The sequence below is a fragment of the Rhineura floridana genome, chromosome 9, assembly GCF_030035675.1.
Source record: "Rhineura floridana isolate rRhiFlo1 chromosome 9, rRhiFlo1.hap2, whole genome shotgun sequence".
NCBI lineage: Eukaryota > Metazoa > Chordata > Lepidosauria > Squamata > Rhineuridae > Rhineura > Rhineura floridana.
The window spans coordinates 113654268-113677647 of NC_084488.1; the positions used below are offsets into that span (position 1 = coordinate 113654268).

Here is a 23380-nt window from a genome sequence, read left to right on the forward strand (position 1 = left end):
GTAACAGTGTTGAAAGATGACTCTGCCTGCCTTAAAGAACAGTCAAGGTTGACAAGATGAGCTGTAGCATAATAAAAAAAAATGACTCTGCATATGAATAAAATAGTTCTGAAGGAAAAAGCATTATTTGTTTTTAGATAAATCACTTGTCAGTCGTCATCTTAAGAAGAAGCATCTGTCTTGTACAAACGAGAAGGCAAAAGGCCTCTTCTCAGAAGGCACCTACTCATGGAATTATATATAAAAATAATTAAGAATCTGCCTGATTGTCTTGGGTGAGGGCCCTTTTTAATCATTAATTGAGTGTCAACTAACTTGGTGGTTCCCAAACCTTTTTCACCACAGACCATTTGAAAATTGCTGAGGGTCTTGGCAGATCACTTAATGATTTTTCTGCTTGTTGTAATGTGCTGTGCTAGATGCTATACAATGTTAAATTGTATTTTATTGCCTCTTTTACTTCTTACGTATTGTAGTTTATTGTATTACTATTTGAGTTCCATAGAATTCAAATTATACTACAGTAAAATTCAACTCGCCCGTCAATCAGCTGATGTAACGTCAGGCTTGGGAATCTCAAGCTGCACCTAGAGAGTGCTTTCGATATCTCCTTTGCAGCTGCGGCTTGAATGTGGTGCTTTTTGAAATGGGTGCTTTTTTCTGTTGCCATGTGGGGTGACAGAAAAAGGCACCAATTTTTTAAAAGCAGCAAATTCAAGCCATGGGTACAAAGAACATATCAGGAGCACTCTCTAAGTGTGCTCCCAATTCTTCCACTGCAGCCATGGCTTGAATCATCACTTTTTAAATTCAAGCCTGAAGTTTCCCACACAAATTCTTCCTTGGCCTGTGTGGCTTGAACCTTTCCTGCACCTGATGTCATATGATGCCAAGTGCAGGAAAGGTGGCCATGGGTCACCCAGATCAGCCTCTTGGGCCAAATCCAGAGACTTGGCAGGCCTAATCGGGCCTTTGTGCTGGAGGGTCCCCACCACTGTACTAAGCCTTAAAATCAGTTTTGGCATTCTTAAAAAACTTGAACTTGCCAATTCAAGTTAAAATTGTCATTATGGACTATAGTGACAAGAAAAATAAAACTTATAAAAATGAGACATAGGATGATAAACCATATTTATTCTTCAGTACATTTTCAAACTGGAAAAAATGTTAAAGAAAATACTAGCAGCCTAAGAGAGTGGCCTTTCAAATACCACAAATGCTTTTTAAAAAGCTACAGTAATTCCCTAATCTTAGACACCAGTGTTGGGATGGCAAGGGGTTGCAGGGTTCCAGTTTCCTCTCTTGGTCAACAGAAGAAATCTGAAATCAGCTATTATCAGTTGTCAGGGATTGCTGTTTTCTCTTGGTTCAGAGGCACATTCTGGGGTTGAAAGATTAGTTTGGGTTGAGAAGTCACCACAAAGATGACTTTGAGTGGGTGGTATTCAAGACAGTAGGGTTCCAGCCAACATTTTCACAGGGAAGGCTTCCTGACAAGGCGGAAGGCCTCAAGGAACTCATTGAAGTCTATGTTCCCATCTTTGTTGAAATCGATGCTGCAGGCCAAGTCCTCTATGTTTTCGTCTGAGATATCAATATTCATATGGGAACTGAACAATCTGAAGGTATGGTGGAACTCTTCATGAGAAATTAACCCTGCACGGTGGAGAAAAAACATTTGATTTGTTCAAATACTGGAATAAAAAAACTTGTATTTAAATTAGCAGGGATGGCTAACACGTAACCCTCTAGATATTGTTGGGCTTCCAGCTCCCATCAACCCCAGCCAACACGGCCAATGGTCAAGGAATCTGGGAGTTGTAGCTCAGCACAGAGGGCGACACCCCCCCGATTTATAGCCTGCTTTATCAGACTCCTAGCACCTAACAATTTGAAAGCACAAATTCCCATTATTCTTGGGTGAATCCTCTGTTTCCTTCCTGTTCTCCTGAATCTGACTGACTGTCCATCCATTCTAGCATCCTGCTCGCCAGAGTGGTCACCAGATGTCTCTGGGAAACCAAAAAAAGGCATGAAGGCAACAGTACCTCACACAATAAACATAGCAACCCAAAAACCATGGCTAATAACCACTGATAAAGCCCTAACTCCCTTTTAAAGCCATCTAAGCCAGTGAACGTCATCTTGTGGTGGATTAAGAAGATAACCAGCCAGCCAGCCATTTACTGCTCTCATCCTCTGCCACAATTTGAAGGGTGCATTGGGGGCTGCAGGATAGAGGAGAAGAGAGGAAGGGAAGTTCCATTGCACAAGCAGAAGTCTGCTACGTGAGCACAACAGTAGCTTTGGATGCAACCCTTAATGTAGTGTTCCTACCTGTGCCCTGCTTTTGACACACTGCTTTGTGTTTATATGGCTCAAACCAGCAACTCAGAAACTTTTTAGACCTCATGAAAATTGTTGAGGGTTTTGCCTGTTGTAGCAACTGTAATGTTCTGTCTTGAACACTGTATTTTATTGCTTCTTTTGCTTCTTGTATTTTATTGTGTCAGAATTCTAATATAAGAAATGAAAGAAACAATAAAGTACACTTAAAATCAGTATCAATAGTTATGTGGACATGCTGCAGACCACCTGAATTAAGTCCACGGACTCCTGGTCATCCATGGACCACAGTTTTGGAACCCCTGGATTAAACCAAATGATGCCACCTTCTATACTAATAATATCAGCCCGAGGAGGTGCTTGTTCCTGACTTAATTAAGCAATGAGTATTTTCCACTGTGGCTGCAATACAACTCTGTTATTGTTATGTGCCTTCAAGTCTATTACGACTTGTGGCCACCCTATGAATCAGCAACCTCCAAGAGCATCTGTCGTGAACCACCCTGTTCAGATCTTGTAAGTTCAGGTCTGTGGCTTCCTTTATGGAATCAATCCATCTCTTGTTTGGCCTTCCTCTTTTTCTACTCCCTTCTGTTTTTCCCAGCATTATTGTCTTTTCTAGTGAAAAATGTCTTCTCATGATGTGTCCAAAGTATGATGACCTCAGTGCAATGCAAGTATGATGACCTCAGTGCAAATACCACCTGCAAGGGCAAGGACATTGCCATGCTCGTTGCTTATAATATTCACAGTGGCTATTAAACGTACATAAAGACGTAACCCAGAAATAAAGATGTAAGAATTAATGCATTTACCTGAGTGATCACTGTCTATGATACTGAAAACAGTCTCCAGATTGGATAGGTTTCGGTAAATGTTTTCCAGCAAACTTGACTGTAGGCGCTGAAAGAAAAGACTACAGCTTAACCTTTCAGATAAAACCACAAAAGTTAGCCTGTTTATGGAATGTCATACATATAATGGAAAATAAAATAAATACCAACATAACACATAACATCAGATGTAGGACATCAGTCTGGCTGGTCTTGGCGATTAAAATGTTTTGTGTTTGGCCTTAGTGATGGTAAGTGCTAGTGGGCGAGGAAGCCTACGTATTTGATAATTTATACCAGGGTCACATTCCCTTCTGGACAACCTTCTGAGGGCCACTTGCCAGAGGCAAAAGTGGATGGAGCAACAAATGTAAATGCTACCTTTGTACACTAATCTAGTTTCTCACATCCCCCTCGCTTTCCTCCATTCAGACAAGCAAGAAGCAAGATTAAAATGCAAAGACACATTCCAGTCACACACAAAAAAGTCTGGGGGTGAAGCAGTGAAGGGTGTGGCTTGAGGAGATGGGGGTGTAGCCTGGGGAGAGTTCCAGGGGCCAGATAGGGAGGCCTGGAGGCCACATTTGGGGGGCCCAGGCCTGAGGTTCCCCCACATGTTTTATATCATTGATACCTTTCAGGAGCCTTTAGGATCAGGCTAAAACATTGAATTAATGGCCGGTTTACAGGTAGAATTAGGGAGGAAAGCCCTGGTTTCCAATCCTGTGGTTCCTTTGCAATGCTAATAGGGAGGCAGGAACCACATTCGCAGATGGGAGGGGGTGCTTTTAACTCTTTCTCTGCCCATTCATTCTACCTTGCCAGTGCCCCCCTTCAAGTTTTAAATTGAAACTAGTCCACGCGGAAGGGGGAGGAAGGAATGACAGGCAGAAAAAGGGAATTTGCAGGAGAAACTTAGAAGGGGTGGGAGAGTGTAAGAGTCCCTCTCTCCTGCATGCCAATTTTCCTGGCAGTTCCCCGCTGTCTCTATGTACCTATTTTCTCAGAAAACATGGGGTTGGGACTATGTCAATAGTTCTGCCCCAAGTTCTTTCTGAAGGAGAAGTACGCGAGTGGTGCCCCAGATATATCTCAGGGAAACAGCAGGTGCTGCTGACACACCTTAGGACTACAGACTGCCCTGCACTCTTCTGCACCCTCCCTGTGGACACTCTCTGACACCCTCAGAGCTGTCAGAAAGTTCAGCTGCCTCTGTCAGGTTACCTGATGAGGTGAATAAGTACATCCAATTCCTAAACCTCATCTAAATCCTGCCCACTGAAGGTACGTTCTAAATAGTCCTTCACATTTGAAACATTTATTAAATTTGCAAATACAATATTAACTATAACTATACATACAAAGCACAGAAAACAACGCACAAATAACCTGAACAATAAACAGTAAACTGCATCCAGTATCCTAAAATTCACATAAATACACAAATACACACAGTCACAAATTAACAAATACACATCTATAAATACCAATAAGTACAATTTTATATGTTTTTATAAATATGGCCTTTTTATTGTGCATTCACAATGCTTTCTGCTCATGATGGTATTGGGGTGGTTATATGCAATCCCACTTTCAATACTGTTTGCACCTGCAAATGTTTTGGAGTGGACATATTGCTTTGTTTCCAATCAGTGCATGTCCCATGACTTCCTGCTGAAATCATGTAACTTTTTATAACACAAATGTTGTGGGAGCTTTTGTGTGTCCTGCTTCTATTGTGCTATAGTGCAAGAGTGCCTCTCCAGATGGCAGTAATGTGGTAGCATTATATTGGGGAAGTACCGCAGAACAATAAAACAGAATGCTGTATGGATGGTTCGATATAAATCCACCACTAATGCACTATTATTGTGACAGTGTTGCAGAATACACCTGCATTGTTACCCTCATCCCATCATCCACAAGCAGTGACAAGTTCCAGGGGTGCAGCACATACTTTAGTTTCCTTTGGAAGAGAGTTACTGTAGGCTTCTGGTCTTTTTAAATTTTTGAGCTGATTTGTAAATATACAGGTTGCACATAGATGGTGGCACAGGTTAAACACGGCAACATATAGCCAATCCACTGCCCTGTATCAGATCTCCAGAGACATCTGAATCCTACGATGCTATTAACTTACAGAGCCCCTAAAACCCCTCTCTTTTGCACACTCACACCTAGATTACATTTGCTGCCAGTTGGTGGGAATCACAAGTGGGGAGAATGATGTCTCTCTGAGGTCCTGTTTGTGGGCTTCCCAAGGCATCTGGTTGGTCTCTGTGAGAATAGGATGCTGGACTAGATGGCCTTTAGCCTGATCCAGTGGGGCGTTTCTTGTTCTCTGGACCATCTTTATTCATGTAAGACAAGAAGGGCATTCAAATATTTTGAATTTTTGGATATCCCTCTGATTACCCTGTTTTTAATATGCCAGGTGCTCTGACAATGCCATGTCCCAGATCTTATCGAGCCAACCCCGTCATCTTCCAATGGATTGCAAGCTCCACTGCAAGCAAAAGGGCCACTAGTTCCTGGTGAGGCACCTGGGAATCCTCCAGTCTGCAGTATTGTCAATAGGGCCAGTGATGAATCCAGAAGAAGCATTTGCTGTGAGATGGAAGATTTTTTGACAAAAAACGTGTCCCAAAATTTCTGGGCATTGCCACCACAAGTGATATAAAGTCCCTCTCTCCCCACATCATCTCCAGCAGTCCCTTAAGATGTTTGGATTTATCCTGTGCACTTTAGTGGGGTTCAGTGCCATCTATGGACATTGAACACTGCTTATGTTCTTCTCCTTAGCTGGGAGAGGGTCCCCTTTCAGAACTTTCCATGTATTTCGTAGTGATTCAGAAAGCATCCATTGGCCATTTCGCCAGAAACCTCCCTAACAAAAGATGTTCCTGGCAACTTTGCTACTGGCTATTAAAAAATATCTGCAGTCATTCTGGGTGCATTAATCCATTCCTGTCCTATTCCCTGCCCCCTGCCCCAATCTTACAACCCTCCATAGGAGCTGGAACTATTGTTGATCATGTTCTCTTAGTACATTTGCAGCTGCAGGAAATGTTGGAATATGTGGTTCAGCTCCAACTTGTGGGTTGAGGCTGCATGGGGTTAAAAAGGGTAGCTAGAGAGGAGACCTCCTGATTGCTAGGCTAATACCTATCCTTTGATCTCCTGCTGTCTCTCCCTTCCTGCTAGACTGATATGCATAGGATGGTGACCACATCTCCTTCCTCCCTCCTCCTTTCTCTTGAGAGGGAGAGCAGACATCTTCTCTTTGTCTCTCCCTCTCCTCCCAGCATGAGGGCAAACACCAGGCTTAGCGTTTGCATCTCCAACTTAGCTAGTTAGCTAGATGTAGAACTCTTTCCTATCAAGTATGTACTTCCAGAATAGAGTAGTTATTTCTTATTTTAAAGCTTAAAGTCTCTGTCTGACTAATTTGCAGGGAAGGTGGAATCTTTAGCAAAGATTCAAACACATAAAGTCTCACTCAGTCTCTTCACTCCCAATTTCGCCACTCTGCGACAGGAAATACCTCTTCAGTTGATGACCACTGCTCTGTCACAATCTGTTTGAGCCACAATTTGTAATCCAGCTTCCTGCTGATAAGATGGGACACCAGCTGTGCTCTCAGCATCCGCCAGGGCAGCCCAAGCTGGAGGACAGACTCTAGAGCTTTTGCCCAGTCATCCAGTGTGATCATGCCTGTTAGGGAGGGAAAGCCAAGGAGGACATTTTAAGAACAAAGCCCTGTCAAAATCATCATAAGGGCGAAACCAAAAATAAATCCCCTCATTACTTTAATAAAATAAAATGGTGTGTGAGCAATCCTACCCTGGGGGGGGGATCTTAGGAGTAGAGACCATAGTTGAGGTCACTCACAGCTGTTTTTGACCTCCCATTTAGCTTCACTTGGCTTGTTACGTGTCTAGGAAGATCATCATGTAGTTCCCACAGTTGCACTAGGCTTGGGCAGATGGGCAAACTCACAGTGAGGTTGACTCCCTCTTTAAACCTTCGTATGTGAGTAGGGTTGCCAGGTTCAGGGCCTGAGACTGATCCTGTATCTTTAGGAGAAGAGAAAGCCAGCCAAGTGCAGGTGTGCTTGCAACTCTATAATGAGAAAAACCACTAGGTGGAATTCTCCCTTCCCCCTGCACAACTTTTAAAGATACAGAAGACCTCTTGGTTGCCAGGCCCAGCCTCCAAAAGGTCTTCTGTATCTTTAAAAGTTGTGCAGGGGAAGGGAGAATTCCACCTTGTGGTTTTTCCCATTACAATGTTGCAAGAACACCTGCACTTGGCTGACTTTCTCTTCTCCTAAAGATACAGGATCAGTCTCAGGCTTTGAACCTGGCAACCCTATATGTGATCCAAATGCAGCCCTCCAGGGAGTCCAGGCATTTCTATCAGGACACTCCCCCAGGCCACCTCCCTCACCAGCCCTGCTCCATGCCCTCCTCAAGTGTTTTTGCCTGGCTAGAATGTGCCTGTGAGTAATGCCTGTTACTTGCCTGGATGGGAGATGGAGGGGGTGAATACGTATCTGTTGAAACCTGACTTTTAGAAATGTAACAAATAATAACTATGCTTTCAAGTTTTCTTTTAACATTTTACTTCTTTAAGTCATATTGTGCTGGCTACAATAAAGGTTCAGTTTTATATGCCTTCTATTTGACGCTTGAGTGAGTCTTGCTTCTCCAGCCTCCCCTGCAGCCGTTTTGCTAACCACGGTGAACATTTCCTGGGCTCATACACTCAGCAATATTCAAGTTTCTGTGCATGCAAAAATGTCCAGGCTAAGGTGGCAATGGTTTGTAGAGCCTATGAAGGCCATGTCCGCGTTGTGGCACTTCTCTGGGAAGAAATTTTATTGAGTTCCCATTGAATGTCAAACTGACCTAATTCACACTTCCCAGTGTGCAAAAGGCATTATGCGAGGCAAAATTGAGCATAGGAACATTGGAGGCTGCCTTATACAAAGTCACACCTATGGCCCATCTACTTCAGTATTGTCTACCCTGGCTGGCAGGGGCTCTCCAGGTTTTGAGGCAGAGAATATCCTCGGCCCTACCTGGCGATGCCGGGGATTGAAACTGAGACCTTCGACATGCAAAACAGATGCTCTGCCACTGTGCTGTGGCCCCACAAAAATGTGAATATAGGGGGGAAATCACTGACGAATTTTCATGAGGATTTTTTTTTTAATAGCAAAGTGATGTGGAAATGTGGAGAACTGAACTTAAGAATGGAAAGATGAGAAACAGAGAAACTGAAACTGAGAGGTTTGCCCAGCCCTACCTCAGAGCTTGGAAAAATTACTTTTTTTTAAACTACAACTCCCATCAGCCCCAGCCAGCATGGCCACTGAATTGGGCTGATGGGAGTTGTAGTTCAAAAAAGTAACTTTTCCAAGCTCTGCCCTACCTAGAAGGCAATCTTTTTTCTCACATTCAGCAGGGATCTTGCACTGCCGGCTGTCAGACGTCTATTTCTTTCTTACTTACTTACTTCGGGTATTTAGATTCCTTATAAATGCATTTATATCAGGTATTCTTCCTTAGCCTTACCTGTGTTCGTCTTATCAAAGCCCTTGAAAGCAGCAATTAGCTGTGACCTGTGAGCAAACACCTTCTCCTTTAAAACAAGGTATGCTGACTCCTCGACCAGGCTGATCCTGAGGGGAATAGGTAAGTATTTCTGCCTTGTAAAATCATGTAGAGTGACACACACACACACACACACACACAGAATCTCTGCCCTTTCTGAAAAACCTACAAGGGTTCTTCTGGCTTCTGGTGAAAAGATCACGGAAAGGACAAATTTATGCTGTGATTCAGAATTCTGGAGTACAAATCTTCTTCCCCAACTTGAATCACTGTATCTCTGCCTATACAGCCCCACACAAGCACATGTAGCATGTAGATTGGATTATTGCAATGTGCTCTGTGTGGGGCTGTCCTTGAAGATGACTCAGTAACTTCAACTAGTCCAAAAGGCAGCAGCCAGATTATTGTCTGGGGTTCCACTTAGAATTCATTCAACCCCTGTTTTAAAACAGCTGCATCAGCTGCTAGTTCATTTACAGGCCCAATTCAAGGTGCTCATGTTAGTGTTTAAAGCCCTAAACAACTTAGGCCCTAAATAACAGACCCTCGCAGATAGAGTGCCTTCATGTTCCACCCTCAGAAGATGGGGGGGATGTCTGGGAGGGGGCATTCTCTGTGGCAACTCCGAGGTTGTGAAATTCCCTCCCACAGAGGTCCGTCTGGCACCTTCACTATACAGTTTTTGTTGAATGCAGAAAACGCACCACTACACGCGCGCATTGCTGCCATCAACCAAGATGGCGCCAGAGACTTCAGCCCCTTAGGGAAACCTCAGCTGCCATCTTGATTGATGGCAAACCTGCGTGAAAACAAGCGGAAAGGTAGGGAGAAGAGGGCCCCAAACACCAATCAGCCTAGGGGCCCTCCTCAGCTTAATCCGGCCCTGGGTGGTGGGCTGGTGGGCTGGTGGTGGATGGGTGGGATCAAGAGTAAGGGGAAGAACCTTGCCTTTGGGTCATTGTCAGCTTACGCGCTGCCTTGTTGGCTTGATATTGGATGATATGAGGATTCAGGTCAGGCCCCAGTTTCAGATAGGCACCCCTGTTACTGCCTTCCGTATAATAGTTTGAAGCTGAAAATACAGTGATTACCTGACCAAACAAACAAAAACAAAACCGTGATTTAGAATCAGTAACAAGCATGTATTACATTAAATTCAATTTCCTCTGTCTCTCTCCCTCCCCCCCGCTATACATTTTCATAATAAGACTGCTACAGATAGAGATTTTCAAAACCATTTCCATGCATCTTCTTGTTGGAAGGGCAACAGAAGGGATCATTCAGTTTGTAACTGAAGGGTTAATTCTGTTAGCACTAAACTCAGCTAGCCAAGAGGGAGATGGGTGGAGGTGTCTCTTAACAACCAGGCACAGTGGCATGATCTTCAGTGATGTAGCATGTGCTCTGATTGGCTGTGTAGTTCTGACGGAGTTTTCCCCTGTTTGGTTGTACATCTCCCTCCTATGCACAAGGTCTGAACGGAAAGACACAATCTTTCTGTTACTTTCTCCTCAAATTATACACCGATTTCGTTCAGTTTGCTCAGTAATGTGTTATCAGGACTTTACTCTCCGGACTCTGTCTCCATTATTTAAGTGACTTTGCTAACACTTAAGTGTGAAAGCGTGCATTTGCTTGCTACACAAATGCACATTAGCTTGGCTTAGAAACTGTACTTCAAAAATTGAGAATATATGCTCTAGGATCCAGAAATGCATTTAAACCTATTATCATTAAATGCTGCATTTTCATTTTGTCTATTAGGAATATTTCCCATTCATATTATTTTTTCTATCTCTAATGTATGCAAAATAACAGGCACTTACTGCCATATGCCAAATGTATACTATAGCCAGTGTGGATTTTTCACATTCCGCAATGCTAAACTGAAAATACCCCTCATGCCATTCTGATGCTTCCCATAAGCTCATTTCAAAACAAAACCTTACAAAACTTATAGTTCTGAAGTCAGAAATGCTTGCTTAACAATCCTTTCAATTTTCATGGTGATACACAAAACAGTCAGAGAGAATAGAGAGTTCAAACTCTGAAAAGAGAGGAAAAACCCCCAGAGCCCTTTTGGACTTTTTTCTGTCAGAGTTCTCATAACCTGTTGAAATTAATTAAAAATCAACCATGTTCACAGAGTACCTGTAATCCTAATACTGACCTTGCCCCATACTCTGACCTTCATCTTCTGCAGTTTAAAAGTTAAAAAAATGTCTGGCTGATTTTTAATTAATTTAAGAACTTTTGGCTGGAATCCTATGATAATGTCGGGCATGCTCAGTAAGAACCAACTGTCAGAGTTCTAAAAGCCAGACTCACAGCTGCTTGGCTTGGCTAATCAGGGGGCCACACCCACACCAGACTTTGATTTCATGTGAGACAGTCATGGCTTCCCTCAGAGCATCCTGGGAAGTGTAGTTTGTGAAAGGTGCTGAGAGGAGACTCCTGTTTCACTGAGAGAGCTCCAGTGGCCAGACTGGTTTAACAGTCAGATACTCTGATTGAAGGCCTGTGAGGGGAACAGGACATCTCCTAGCAACTCTCAGCACCCTTCACTAACTACACTTCCCAGGATTCTTTAAGAGAAGCCATGACTGTCTAAAGTGAAATAAAGGTCTGATGTGGATGTGGCCAGGGACAGCTTTGGTTTAAATTTGGGTGGGAGGCTACATGCGCCTGCTGCTATAGAATTAAAAGGTGGGGGAAATGCTGAAAAGCAGTGATACTTTTCATGTTTTCCTTTAGGAAAGGAAAGGGTTTTCCCCTCTGCCCAGTGCCCACCCACCCAATATCCTCCCCTCCCTCTCCCCTCCCTGCCCCTTCCCCAGGTCACCGTTGGACTACAACCTGGGAGACCAGGGTTCGAATCCCCACACAGCCATGAAGCTCACTGGGTGACCTTGGGCCAGTCACTGCCTCTCAGCCTCAGAGGAAGGCAATGGTAAACCCCCTCTGAATACCGCTTACCATGAAAACCCTATTCATAGGGTCGACATAAGTCGGGATCGACTTGAAGGCAGTCCATTTCCATTTTCAAACATGATTGCACAGAAATAAATCCCACTGAACCAAAAAAGTATGCAAATGATCAAACCCACCCTCCCTTCTCCTCTCTCCTATCCCCTCCCTCTTGCCCCTTCCCTCCCCCTTCCTTACCCTCCCTCCCCATCCCCATCCCCTTCCAATCCCCTCCTTCCCTTTCCGCCTCCTCTCCCTCCCCTTCCTCCTTCCCATGGTCAGTTTTACCTATCTTAAGCATGATTGCACGGAAGTAAATCCCATTGAATATACGCATGCAAATGATCAAACCTGCCCTCCCCTCCCCCTTCCTTTGCCCCCCTCCAATACACTCCTTCCCCTTCCCCCTCTTCCTCCCCCATGGTCAGTTTTTCCTATCCTAACCATGATTGCATAGGAGTAAATCCCATTGAACTCAATAAGCATGCAAATGATCAGACCTGCTTTTCCCCTCCTTCCCCTCTCCTCTCCCTTCTTCCTCCCCTCCCCTCTTCCTTCTTCCACCTCCCCTGCCCACTCCAGCCCTCCCTCCCTGGTCAGTTTTACCTATCCTAAGCATGATTGCATGGGAGTAAATCACACTGAATTCAATAAACATGCAAATTATCAAACCTGTCCTTCTCCCCTCCCCCTCCTGCCTGCTCCCATCCCAGTCCTCCCCTCTGCGTTTCCTCCCTACCCTCCCTCCTCCTCCTCCCCTCCCCATCCCCTGTGGTCAGTTTTATCTATCCTAAGCATGACTGTAAGGGAGTAAATCCCACTGAACGCAATAAGAATGCAAATGATCAATCCATTCTCAGCAAACTTGGACAGGATTCCATTTCTTACCTCCTGGATTAAAAAGCAGGGAAATTCACTAATAGGCAAAAAACATTGTGGTTTAAGAACGTATCTATAGCTCACAGATATTTCTATCCAACTTGAAAAAGCAGGGAAACTGGGCAGCTATAGTGAATGCACCAGGGGAGCAGGAGACCTGACCTCCTCTCTGAGATATTGGATGGCCCTACAAATCGGTCAAAATGCAAGCACAATTTGGGTTGGTCTTTCACAGTCCAATCCACTTCCTGTGTAGCTTGGAAGAATTTGGTAACATGTGCCTCTGAGCATATGGTAAGTGGTAGCAATACCTGCAATCAGCCCAAATAATAGAAAGTAGACGTGCTGTGCTGATCTTGTTTTAGCAGGGAGGAAGCAACATTATTAAGACAATCGATATAGTTGAGATGGTAACTTTAAATATGTCTTTGCAATTTTAGTGAAGTTTCCTATAGGAAATCATTTTCTTTTGTTTCTGTTTCTGTGAATATGTGAAGTACAGCAACACTTTGCAAAATGTACACTAAAAAAACTCCAAACATAATTGTGGAATAATGGCACTGACTTCTGCAGAATAGTCTCCAGTGGACCTCAGGAGTGTCTCAATTTGCACAAGATAAAACAGTGGGAGGTGAAATAAATTCAAGCAAAATTCTAGGTGTGCTCTATGTTTTTAATTGACCCTGCCCACCTTGCCTTATATAAAGTGGTTTAAACATAGCAGGCTGAAAACATGCATCCTCTTTTTTCCAACAGCTAGAGTCATTGCTGAAGTAGCAACATATTGTAATCAGTCTGATTTTACATCAAACTGCAATTTCAGATTCAACTGTTTATGCACCCAAAATAGAAGTAGAACATAACCTCCAATTTGAAACACAAAAGGCTGTCTTCACCATCATATGACACTGAGCAATAAAAAAGCTTTGAAATTAATAAAAATAAATTTGACACAGATTTCTAGGATGAATAATGAGAGAAATAAAATTTTCTAGTTTAGATTCTCTGTAGAAACATTAGTAACACAGGAAAGAAGCAAAGTAAGAAGAACACCAACAAACATACAAAATTATAATTGTCTATCTTTGGGGATGGCAGGTGTTGCCACCACTCACCATACGCTCAGAGGCACATTACCAAATTCTTCCAAGCTACCCAGCAAGTGCATTGAACTGTGAAAGACCAACCCAAATTGTGTTTGCATTTTGACAAATTTGTAGGGCAGTCCAGTATCTCAGAGAGGAGGTCAGGTCTCCTGCTCCCCTGGTGCATTCACTATAGCCGCCCAATTTCCCTGCTTTTTCAAGTTGGATAGAAATATCTGTGGGCTATAGGTATGTTTTTAGACTGCAAGGTTTTTTTTCCCTACTAGTGAATTAGACATTTTTTATTGCTGGGATATTTGTTTTTCATAAAAAACACAAAGATTGCCTTGCTGGAACAGACCAAGGCTGCTTCCACACCATACATTTAAAGCATTCTTATACCATTTTAACAATCATGGCTTTCCCCAAAGAATCCTGGGAACTGTAGTTTGTTAAGGGTGCTTAGCACTGTAGTTTTGTGAGGGGTCTTCTGACAACTCTCAGTGCACATGCAGCTAGTGATCATCAGATCAGCTGCTCCATCTACTTAATGAATAACAATGCTTTTTTAAAATAACCTTTTTTTTTTCAGTGAGGAAATATTTCAAGGCATATCCTCCCACTCCCAATTCCACCCCAAGCCTTTACTGCTGCCCTATTTAAGCTACCTTTCGGTCGTGGCAGACCTCATAACCATCTGGCTTACACTCATGGGAACGGATGATGAACTGGAGGCCATGCTTCTGCAGAATCTCCTTTGTTACGTCAGGGCCAAAATAACAGCCTCCTCCTCGCTCTTGATTCATTTGACAGCCATTTTGAGGGATGGGATCGCTCCATAAAATATCTATAACCTAAAGACACAGGCAGGATCTGATTTGTTAAACACCACTTTGGCTCTGATCCAGATTACCAGCAGCTTTTGAAATCAGTGTGCTGAAACCAGGGCTGGGGAATCTGCAACTCTTCAGAAGTTCCTGGACTATGGCTCCCATCACCCATGACCCTTGGCTGAGACTGGTGGGAAATGGAGTCCAACAACATCTGAAGGACCCACAGATTCCCCAGCCCTGCTGTAAATAAAATCTATCCACCTCCAGCACTAAATTCAACCTAGTTGTCAGGAACACAGGAAACTGCTTTATTATGCTAGGTCAGACTATTTGTCTGTTAAGTCCATTATTGGCTACTATGACTGGCAGCAGCTCTCCAAGGTATCATACAGAGGTCTTTGTCATTGCCTGGATGGCAGAGCGGCAGAATTGTGTTCTACCACTGAGCTATGGTCCTACCACTCTGATCACCAAGACTTTGGCTGGTTAGAATTTGCCAGTCAAGCTTTGTGGACCCTCAGCATCCAGACTCTAAGGGTGGTATTCAATGTTAGTCCTACTCAGAGTAGACCCATTGACGTTAATTAGCATGACTACCTTAGGTTCATTAATTTCAATGGATCTGCTCTGAGTAGGACTAGTGTTTAACACAACCCTATGTTTTATTGACTCTACAGGGTTGCTGTTCAGAGATAATTAGACCTTACATGAACAAGGAACTCCAGGGTCCTTTGGCTACACACCCTTTCTGACTTAAATTCACAGGCCACTGTGATTCTTTGAATTTGTGAAAGCCCACTCACCAGAGGAGACAGGATCAATCACTCAATAGAGAGCAGTCAATACAGGTCTCCCTCAACTTGTCACTCCTTTAATTGGGGTGGGGAACCTTCAGCCCTTGGGCCTAATTAGGCCCCGCCCAGTGCTCACCTGTCAAAGTGGTAGTTGGGGTAACCAGCCAGGCTCACTGGCTGGTTGAATTTCCCCACTCCTGATTTAGTTTTTTTAAGCTTTCTGATTGAGCCACATGTTTTGAACTTTCACTCAAATAAGGAACTGGGAACTAGGAACCCACTTGAGCATTGTTTATTATTTATTTATTTTATTTATTTCATTTCTAAACCGCCCATAGCTAATAGCTCTCTGGGTGGTGTACAAAACAAGATTAAAATACAATATTAGAATAAAATCAGTAATAAAAAGCAACAAAATTAAACTAAAACATTAAACATAAAAACATTGAACATTAAAATGCCTGGGAGTATAACCAGGTCTTAACCTGGCGCCTAAAAGAAAGAACCGTAGGCACCAGGCGTATCTCCTCCGGTAAGCTGTTCCACAGTTCAGGGGCCACCACAGAAAAGGCCCTAGATCTAGTAACAATCCTCCAGGCATCCTGGTGAGTTGGTACCCGGAGGAGGGCCTTAGATACTGAACGAAGTGAGCGGGTAGGTTCATAGTGGGAGAGGCGTTGCACAAGGTATTGTGGTCAAGGTATTGTTGTAACCAGCCCAGGGAGCATTTGCCCTCACTCTCCATTTGTTGTATTTTCTCTCAGTGACATCATCATATAGTCATGACTGATTGTCCACACAGCACCATGACATCATCACATTCATCACGTGAGCCCTTATTGGCATGGAGGATCCAACAGTAAAAGAGGAAGAAACTCTCAGCCAAGACATGGGGGCAGGATGCCGGTGCTGAAGTAGTAGTAGGTTAGAGCACCGTGGCTGAAAACAGGTGTGAAAAGCTCTCACAGGATGGATGGAAGGAATACAGTTTGTGGAACATTCCCACTTATCCCCAAATGCAAGTTTTCAAAAACTGAAGCAGTAGATGATTAGGCACAGTGTTAATTTTTCTGAGGTTTCATTCAGAGTGAGAATAGGCCCCAAGTATCTACTCAGTGTGTTACCTGGGAACAAAGGAAGCTGCCCTTCCATGAGTCAGGCCGTTGGTCCATCTAGCTAAGTGCTGTCTACTCTGACTGTCAGCAGCTCTCCAGGGTTTTCCCAGCCCTATCTAGAGATACCAAGGATTGAACGTGAGAGCTGCTGCACGCAAAGCAGATGATCTACCACTGAGCCATGGGTTGCCCTCCAAATCAACCCACCTGCTGAATGTCATCCTCTTCAAAGTGTACTGATTCACAGGATCTCACGCCCACCTCCGCCGTGGTGGCAGAAGACACTAGGGACGGGTTATTTCCCGCCAGCCTGCGGCACATCTCCTGCTCTGCTTGGATTGAATCCTGCAGCTGCTGTGAGAGTGCTGTCTTGTTTGAAGAATCAGAACCTCTTAGGAGACTGCTTCTGCCAAATTTGGATCCATACAGTTCAACTTTTGAATTTTTTCTCTTCTGGGTTAATGGAGAGAGAATCTAACAAGCAGGGTGGGAAGAGAGATATTCTGAGTACAGGCCTGAGAGTAAGTGACTCTATCGTTGCAAGGTTGGGGTCTGCACAACAGAAAGGCTGCTTAAAGTCTTCAAACCTGGCAAATAGGTCTGACTTTATAATGTCAAACAGTTGCCATGTACAGGAAATTTGTTCCTCTCTCTCTCTTCCCAGTTGTGGAATGGGATAATTCTGCATCTGTGTGAAAAGCAGGCAGTTCAGGCTACGACTGGAAGAGACACAAAAAGAGCTGTGTTGCTCTCTGCAAGATTCTAGTGGCACTGTTAAACGCTCAATACGGTTTTAGTAAGTTTCTGTGGGGTTTTTTTACTGTGTTTTATTCTTGTTGTAAATTACTTTGGGATTTTTTGTTGTTGGAAGAAATTCATAAATAAACCTAACCTAACCTAACAGCTGGCAACCCTTCCTTTCCTAGAAATCTGATGATGCGGGGAGCAACATCTGTTGGGAGTGTGTTTCATGAGAATGTGAATCTCCATCTATGCTCATTCTCTATATGTGTAAGTAAATATATATCACAAAATGCCTTAAGTCTCCAGTGACAAACAAACCCTGGGTACACCCTGTACCTCTAAAGTTCTCACCACTCAGAGAATTGGGTTGTGTTTTTGATACTATACTAGCTGACTCTATGCCCATAGGATCATTTGTTTTGGTAATATGTTTTTTGAAAGGTCCATGAAAAGATCTGGAGGGGTGTATACCTTACGCCTATCAATCCTGGCTAGCCGATCCAAATCAGTAGTGTTCGATATTCCTCCGTGTACAATCAAGACCTTCTGATCAATCAGGGTGGCCAGTGGAAGACAGCTAAAAACAGTCTGAAGCACTTTCAGAATTTTATCACCATGCTCCTAGTGGAGGACAGGAATGGTGAGCAATAGTGACAAAAATGCACAGCCCCCCTACCTACAAATATATATGATGCAGAAGATTTATTTATTTATTTACTTATTTATTTATTCATTATTTGATTTATATCCCGCCCTTCCTCCCAGCAGGAGCCCAGGGTGGCATGGATGCTCTCCTTTGTAGGCATCTATTTATTTAATTTTGACATTGATATGTAGGATAACGTTATACCAATACATGTATTTCAGTTGCAAGATGTGGCAAATGTAGGTAGGCACATTGGGGGATGGTCGGGAGATGTTATCTCAACACACAGAATGAGTTAGAAAGCTGTTCCATGAAAGGAAATGTAGCATTCAGTTGGGCTGCAGTGAGAATGGAAAGGGGGAACAAGCAGAGTAGGGTTGCCAGGTTCAGGGCCTGAGACTGATCTGCAATGGGAAAAACCACAAGGTGGAATTCTCCCTTCTCCCTGCACAACTTTTAAAGATACAGAAGACCTTTTGGTTGCCAGGCCCAGCCTCCAAGAGGTCTTCTGTATCGTTAAAAGTTGTGCAGGGGAAGGGAGAATTCCACCTTGTGGTTTTTCCCATTACAGGGTTGCAAGCACACCTACACTTGGCTGACTTTCTCTTCTCCTAAAGATACAGGATCAGTCACAGGCCACAGACCTGGCAACTCTAAAGCAGAGCTAAGGGGAAATGTCAGAGAACAAAGAAGAAAGTCTGTACATGGATGTGTGCTATGTAGGGATGGGCAAATCTGTCAGTTTTGGTTTCTCTCCATTTCTCATTTTTTTCCAGTCCACGTCGCCACATTTCTACATCAGTTTTTTTTTTAAAAAAATCCTCACAAAAATCCACCAGCATTTTAGTGCAAATTTCTCCTAATACACACATCTTTGTCTGCAATTTTGCCTAACACAAACATTTTGCAAAGCAATTTCCCTTATATAATGCTTCGTATTCTACTTTCACTAATACATGCATTTTTATGCACACTTGACTGTAGTATATGCATTTATGTGCACATTACTTGGCTGAAGAACTGCATTGCAAAATTCAGAGAAGTGTGGATTTCAAAGGATGGCTGTGTTTCAGTTTACACACTGCCAGTCTTCTCCCAGGAGAGGCTCACTAATGTTTGCATCCCCAGATAGCCTTTCCAGGTAACTAAGCAAAGTATCTGAGCTCTGCATCAAATAGGCTGAATCAGTGTATTATATCTGTGCTATATATCAGGACTTTAGATCTGTTGTGCTTTAAAAGATATGTAATGGTTTAACTTGCTTTTATTTTGATTCTGTGCTGGTTAACTTTGATTCTTTCTTATGGAATGCTCAAATAGTTTTATAAGCAAAAGAAACTTGTTTAGCTGATCTTATCTGTCTGAACGCTTGTTCCAAAATCCTAAATTTCCTATGTAATAATACAAGGAGAAGGGCTAACTCTCTCCCCTTTGATGTGGCATCTGTTTCAGGGAAAGTCAAGGCACAGCTTAACTGCAAGGCTTACGGCCTCCTACATAGACAGCATGTTTAGACTTCTACCTTGAACAGAGCAAATCTGTCACACAGGTGGGACTAGATGGCCTCTGAGGTCTTTTCAAATCTATGATTCCAAGGTTTGCAAACAAACCTACCTTATATTTGCGAATAACCTCCTTGGTGAAACCGTAGCTAGAGATTAAGAGAAGAGAGGATCTTTAAGTAGATGTGTATTAACAAAACCCATACATTTCTGATTTTCTGCAACGTGTTCTCAGGTGCCATACCGTAAGTTGATCATATAGTCCTCATGGTTTCCTCGGTTCAGGTGGACCTCCTTTGGGTAAATCAAGAGGAAGGCAAAGAGAATGATCAGGACCTCAATGGACCACTTGCCTCTGTCCACAAAGTCACCGTTGAAGACATAAGGCTTCTGTGGAGAGGGAAGGCCATTCTGCAAAGGACAAAACAAAAAAATCCAAGAAGTAATTATCAAACACCAATGGGAATGAAAGCAAAAGGGTTCTCCTATGTGTGAGCCCATGCTGTTTTGCAAAGCCTCCTTAGACTTGGTGCTAAGTGAACCAGACTTACCCCATCTTGTTCGAATCATAAGAACATAAGAACATAAGAAGAGCCTGCTGGATCAGGCCAGTGGCCCATCTAGTCCAGCATCCTGTTCTCACAGTGGCCAACCAGGTGCCTGGGGGAAGCCCGCAAGAGGACCCGAGTGCAAGAACACTCTCCCCTCCTGAGGCTTCCGGCAACTGGTTTTCAGAAGCATGCTGCCTCTGACTAGGGTGGCACAGCACAGCCATCACGGCTAGTAGCCATTGATAGCCCTGTCCTCCATGAATTTGTCTAATCTTCTTTTAAAGCCGTCCAAGCTGGTGGCTGTTACTGCATCTTGTGGGAGCAAATTCCATAGTTTAACTATGCGCTGAGTAAAGAAGTACTTTCTTTTGTTTGTCCTGAATCTTCCAACATTCAGCTTCTTTGAATGTCCACGAGTTCTAGTATTATGAGAGAGGGAGAAGAACTTTTCTCCATCCACTTTCTCAATGCCATGCATAATTTTATACACTTCTATCATGTCTCCTCTGACCCGCCTTTTCTCTAAACTAAAAAGCCCCAAATGCTGCAACCTTTCCTCGTAAGGGAGTCGCTCCATCCTCTTGATCATTCTGGTTGCCCTCTTCTGAACCTTTTCCAACTCGATTATATCCTTTTTGAGATGAGGCGACCAGAACTGTACACAGTATTCCAAATGCAGCCGCACCATAGATTTATACAATGGCATTATGATATTGGCTGTTTTATTTTCAATACCTTTCCTAATCAAGTAACTGTCGCCAGTAGGTAGAAGCGAGCACATTACGTACCCAGTGTGCTACCTAGAAGCTGCAAAGTTAGAAAAGCCGCATCCTGTTATTTAGCAACCACAGAGTCTGCTTTAGCCTGTTTTTGTTCTGAGCGAATAAACTGCAGCACTGCTTTACTCCCGCTGTCTAGTTTTGAATTGCAGTAGCTAGTCAACGATCCCTAATAGGATAAGAGATTCTTGCTCTTACAACAGTGCTTCCACTCTAGGCATTTAAAGAGAAGTGCTACACTTTGCCCTTTACAGAGCATCCACATGGAGTTGTCATCGAATCACTAGGTGCTTCCAGATTATTGTCATTTTCGGGTAGGATTCAATTACACAACGCAAATTAAGGTTGCACAATTAAAGTTGATTGCAACTCTCGTGCAACAAACTTGCTTCCTTAAAAAATGCAAACCTTTTGTGATAAGGAAAGTGACAGGAAAATAAATGCACTACAAATTGTGGTATAACACTTTCTTAGGGACGCAAGAAGGCATCGATTTCTGTTCTGACCCATATCCACTGCATGCAGGATTGTTTCCATTCCACTGCAGTTCTATTTCGAACAAAAACTACATTATTTGTCTCACTGTACGCTATGGCGGAATCTTACATGATTAATTATGTAATCAATTATGTTATCATTACATTATTCCACAGCATTCATTTCAATGCAAAAGGAACATAATGGTGTGTGTGTGTGTGTGATCAATTACATATCGTTTGTGGACTGAAAACAACAGCAGCAATTCCATTTGCTGGATAGATTTTCATTCCAGTCATAGGATAAATATGCATGCAATGGCAATTTCTGCTCCTGTTTCTGTCAGAATTCTCCTGCATCCCTACACTTACTTGATGCAACATCAATTAACTTCCCCACCAACAAATCAGAATAAATGCTCAATAAACAGGCCATCTGAAAGTGACCATTTTCCTATTTTTTTCCAGTGGTTTTCCCATCTTTTCTCAGATTGCAGAAAATTTGATTGTAGGGGGAGTAACGGAACAGTAGTGCTATCTCTATGTGTGTGCATTGTTCTTAGTGGGCTGTGAGAGCACCTACTTTCTTTTAAAAGAAAAGCACTCTTAGGTGTGGGCAGAAAGATCTGAGACCATACTGGCTGTGTCATTTCTGAAGGCTCAAAAATAAAGACTAGAGACAGACTATGGATTGTATCCAATGCAGCGCTAAGTAACAATCCTGACAGTCCAAGGATTTCCATTTGCTGGGAGGAAGGGTGGGATATAAATCTAACAATAAATAAATAAGTAAAACTCCTCCCCCCCACCTCTCTTTTCTGGGGATTTCCCCAACACTGGAGCAGATTTGGGGAGGGTGCAGGGTGCACACAGGGGGAGGAAAGGGTGGGAAAGGTCCTGTTGTGCAATCCTGGTGTTGATGGGACAGTTACTTGCAGTAGTGTAGTGGCAAGTTCAAAAGTGCAGGGTCTCTTCGTGTTAGTCACAGCCAGTCCCTCCCCCTGTTTTGCTGCTGAGTCGAGAACAAGTTCCTTGTTAATGTCTTCTCGCACAACAACAGACATCTCTAGGAACCAATCATGTTTTATTGGATGAGTTTCAGTTGGTTCAGCTTGAGGACGTGGACAAGGTGCTTGGACAGGTGCGTGCAACCACTTCTGCCCTAGATCCTTGCCCCTCTTGGCTTATAAAAACTAGCAGGGATGGAACGGCCGGATGGGCCAGGGAAGTGATAAATGCCTCTTTACGAGAGGGAGTGGTCCCTGGCCGTTTGAAAGACGCGGCAGTGAGACCACTCCTGAAAAAATCCACCTTGGACCCCGAAAATCTTAACAACTATAGACCAGTGGCGAATGTTCCATTCCTGGGCAAGATCTTGGAACAAGTGGTTGCTGGCCAGCTCCAGGCGCTATTGGATGAAACCGATTATCTAGATCCATTTCAATTGGGTTTTAGGCCCGGTTTCGGCACTGAGACAGCCTTGGTCACCCTGTACGATGACCTGTGTCGGGAGAGGGACGGAGGGAGTGTTACTCTGTTGATTCTCCTTGATCTCTCAGCGGCTTTTGATACCATCGACCATGGTATCCTTCTGGAGAGGCTCGTGGAGTTGGGAGTTGGAGGTACTGCTTGGCAGTGGTTCCGCTCCTACTTGGCGGGTCGTCTCCAAAAGGTAGTGCTTGGGGAACATTGCTCGACACTGTGGGCTCTCCAATGTGGAGTCCCGCAGGGGTCAGTTCTGTCTCCCATGCTCTTTAACATCTATATGAAGCCGCTGGGTGCGGTCATCAGGAGTTTTGGAGTGCACTGCCATCAGTATGGTGATGACACGCAGCTCTACTTCTCCTTTTCATCTTCTTCAGGTGAGGCTGTCAATGTGCTGAACCGTTGCCTGGCTGCGATAATGGACTGGATGAGAGCTAACAAACTGAGGCTCAATCCTGACAAGACTGAGATGCTGTTGGTGGGAGGTTTCTCTGACCAGATGGTGGATATTCACCCTGTTCTGGACGGGGTTACACTCCCCCTGAAGGAGCGGGTTCGTAGTCTGGGAGTATTTTTAGATCCTTCCCTGTCACTCGAGACTCAAGTAGCCTCAGTGGCACGGAATGCGTTCTACCAACTTCGGTTGGTAGCCCAGCTACGTCCCTATCTGGACAGGGAAGACCTCACCTCAGTTGTCCATGCTCTGGTAACCTCTTGATTGGACTAC

At 43.7% G+C, this 23380-nt stretch overlaps 1 protein-coding gene across 3 annotated transcripts in view; it reads right to left on the reverse strand.

The window, feature by feature from the left end:
• Nucleotides 1-1442: 1442 nt before the first annotated feature.
• PPEF2 (protein phosphatase with EF-hand domain 2) overlaps nt 1443-23380 on the reverse strand; it is a 64058-nt gene continuing 42120 nt past the window's right edge. The window contains exons 8-17 of one of the 3 annotated variants that reach the window (XM_061584826.1): nt 19607-19773; nt 19475-19511; nt 17686-17835; nt 16678-16944; nt 14397-14582; nt 9746-9888; nt 8759-8865; nt 6724-6893; nt 3162-3249; nt 1443-1656 (exon numbers count right to left, since the gene is read on the reverse strand). In XM_061584826.1, the coding sequence (XP_061440810.1) occupies nt 1475-1656; nt 3162-3249; nt 6724-6893; nt 8759-8865; nt 9746-9888; nt 14397-14582; nt 16678-16944; nt 17686-17835; nt 19475-19511; nt 19607-19773 (1497 nt within the window). In that variant the 3' untranslated portion in view covers nt 1443-1474. The remainder of the gene's footprint in view (nt 1657-3161; nt 3250-6723; nt 6894-8758; nt 8866-9745; nt 9889-14396; nt 14583-16677; nt 16945-17685; nt 17836-19474; nt 19512-19606; nt 19774-23380) is intronic. The other 2 variants (XM_061584827.1, XM_061584828.1) reach the window with 2 other exon arrangements.